Here is a 2,748-nt window from a genome sequence, read left to right on the forward strand (position 1 = left end):
GTTTCTATGGAGTGACTCAGAATCTCAGAATTGCTAAATGGACATCGCTGTAACTTCAGCACTTTCGTCCAATGGCTAAGCATGTAGAAAAATTAGTTGCATGCAGCCTTAACTAATTTCAATAATCCCCAATAAGGATCCCTCTTCACTTAAATACTCACCGAGACTTGATATCGTACATCACCGGTAAGAATCTCTTCACCCCCTATGACACATGGCACCACCTCACAGGTTGAGCTTAATTTTTCAAGTGCCTAAAAATAAAGATATGTTTTATAGTATATATGCACAATTTGAATAATATGTACAATTTGAAACATTGCGTTTGTAAACAGCAAATACTATGTTTTATTGAAATGATTTTCAGAGTAACGGAGAGGGTGTTTAATGCTACATATTTTGTGCTTATTTACATCTATATCCCATATGTCTTTAAGCTATTCATCACCTTCCTTGCAACATCTTGTTTTCCTTGCTTAATATGTTTTTTACAATGCCTTAGCCTGTTCGTTCTGTTTCGTCTGTGCTTGTCTGTTCTTACTTATTTCATTTTTATTTATTTTTTATCTTTATCTTTTTTCTTTGTAATAAAGGTGGTCAATTTCTTGTATGAGTATAGCTCATGTTTTGGTCTCCCCACCTCACTTGAATTTGTCTTTTTATCTTCAATTGGTGAAATAAATACTGAATATGAATAAGATAACTCTTTTACAAACATGTATAAGAGTTGAGTGGTTGGCAGAAAGGTATTGTTCCTGGTTCTTGAGCTAAAGACCCTGGTTCAAATCTGGCTAGCATCAGGATTTTAATCAGAGTCAGATTGCTTGGCTCCTCGAACAACCCTCACATTGAGAGTTAGGCCGGTTAAGGGCAATGTATGTATCCGTTATATGTTGTAGTAAATTCAAATGGCACTGTGGTTGCCACATGTCCGCTGGGCCCAGCCCAAATTCGCAATTTCAAATTAGAACGAAGATAAAAACATTGCCAGCTGACTTTCGGGAGAAAAAAGATAATACATTTAGCAAAATAATAATAATAATAAATAATAATTATAATATGAATTTATATAGCGCATTTTCAGAATGCTGTTCAATACGCTTTACATAAAAATTGATAAAATACAAAAAAAACAGGCAGCATTATACAATCAGATTACAAATTATTATATAGAGAAACTACAAAAATATACTTATAATTAATTACATTGTTAAAATAATTAAAATTGGAAAATTCAGTTAAAAATTAAATATTGTTAAAAACATGCAAACATCATGAATTTGTGGAAGACTGGTTGGTTTCCGAAAGGTTTTGCTGGCTCGTGGGAGTGTGTTGGAAAATATCCCGACTCTCGAGGGACACTAACGAGACTTGTAGGAAAATTGTGACTCCTGTGTACACATGTAGCCCCAAGGGTCTACATGTACATTCATGCTAACTGTTCTTTGTATGGTAGACTCAAGCCTATGGACAAAGGCTATGTTCACACCTGAGACACCCAGGCGTATCTAACGCCAGGCATACGTTAATCCATAGGATAACTACCAAGATGTCCAGATTGGGCAATTATCGAACGCTAGTGTAAGTATTCGTATTTGTAATCGTCCATTTAATTTCCTGTTTATTGTGATTGGTCCAATCCTGGCCGAGTTCAAAATCATTCATGCATGGCTGGCGTAATTCAGTGGAGTACGCTAATTAGGGGTCTTTTGGTGGATTATCGTACGCCAGTGATTGGGCGGTAATACTGGCGTTCGCTACGCCGCGCACAAGCTCACACCACTCGATTAATGTTACGCTAGCATATCTCGTTGTGTCTGAACATAGCCATAACAATTATTTTAGCTTACCTGTTGCGTAAGATCTCTCTCTGGTGACCCTTTGGCGAATTCCTTACATGGTTCATTTGCTACAGATATTGACTGTGATCTTGCAAATATTCTGCAAATCCAAAACAAAAAGAAAATGAGGAAAGAACCAGTTACAACAACAACAAAAAAGTGGAGCCTCAAATTTTTTGAATTCTTACATTTTCTATGAGTTTAATTTCAATTACCTATTACCTACTGTAACAATTAATAATTCTATTTTTGTAAGATTTTAGATATTATAGGTGATTTTAGACTTTGTGGAGCACCTTGATCATTTTGGAAAGGAGGCACTATATCAATTAAATTATTATTATTATTATTATTTTAAAGACAGTGGCTAGGAATATGCTACCATACACTATAGTAACAGTGTCCCTAGCTGCCACCCATCAGCGCCCCATTTCAGGACTTCCAGATATGCCACTGGCTGCCACTGTACAATAAAATAATATTGATACTGACACGTTATCAACATCATCAAAGATAACATCAGTCTGAATGATTTCTCTATGCTGAATGTAAGTAGGCCGAAAATTTCGAAAAAGAATTGCCCCAAAATTATCTCCTTGATTATAGAGGGCCATGGCTTCAATTCGACATGGGCTTCTTTTTGAGATTAATTTTGCAAACTAAATAGTGGGGAAGGGGGAAGCTTCTTTTCGACAAGATGGTTATCATGCATATTATGCCGAAGGGCATGGCACTAGATCTGTGGCACAGCATGACTTCAAACTCACTGTGTAGCCTACTTGTACTTCGGCTAAGGTAAGCCAGTGGCCGATTCAGAATTCAAAATAGAGGGGGGCCGGGGAGGTACTTCAGAGATGGAGAATCCCACCATGGTGTGGGTGTGTGTGTGTGTGTGTGTGTGTATATA

General features: G+C 36.8%; 1 protein-coding gene across 1 annotated transcript in view; it reads right to left on the reverse strand.

The window, feature by feature from the left end:
• The window catches only part of LOC117114139 (delta-1-pyrroline-5-carboxylate dehydrogenase, mitochondrial-like), a gene marked incomplete at its 5' end in the record, with an annotated part of 10,646 nt that extends 8,705 nt beyond the window's left edge, over window positions 1-1,941 (reverse strand). The window contains 2 exon segments of the mRNA XM_033257693.1: window positions 162-254; window positions 1,851-1,941. Coding sequence (XP_033113584.1) covers window positions 162-254; window positions 1,851-1,941 — 184 coding nt within the window.
• Window positions 1,942-2,748: the final 807 nt, after the last annotated feature.

Source organism: Anneissia japonica, unplaced genomic scaffold (genome assembly GCF_011630105.1).
Source record: "Anneissia japonica isolate Jap-2015-1 unplaced genomic scaffold, ASM1163010v1 scaffold287840_len1291095_cov163, whole genome shotgun sequence".
Taxonomy (NCBI): Eukaryota; Metazoa; Echinodermata; class Crinoidea; order Comatulida; family Comatulidae; genus Anneissia; species Anneissia japonica.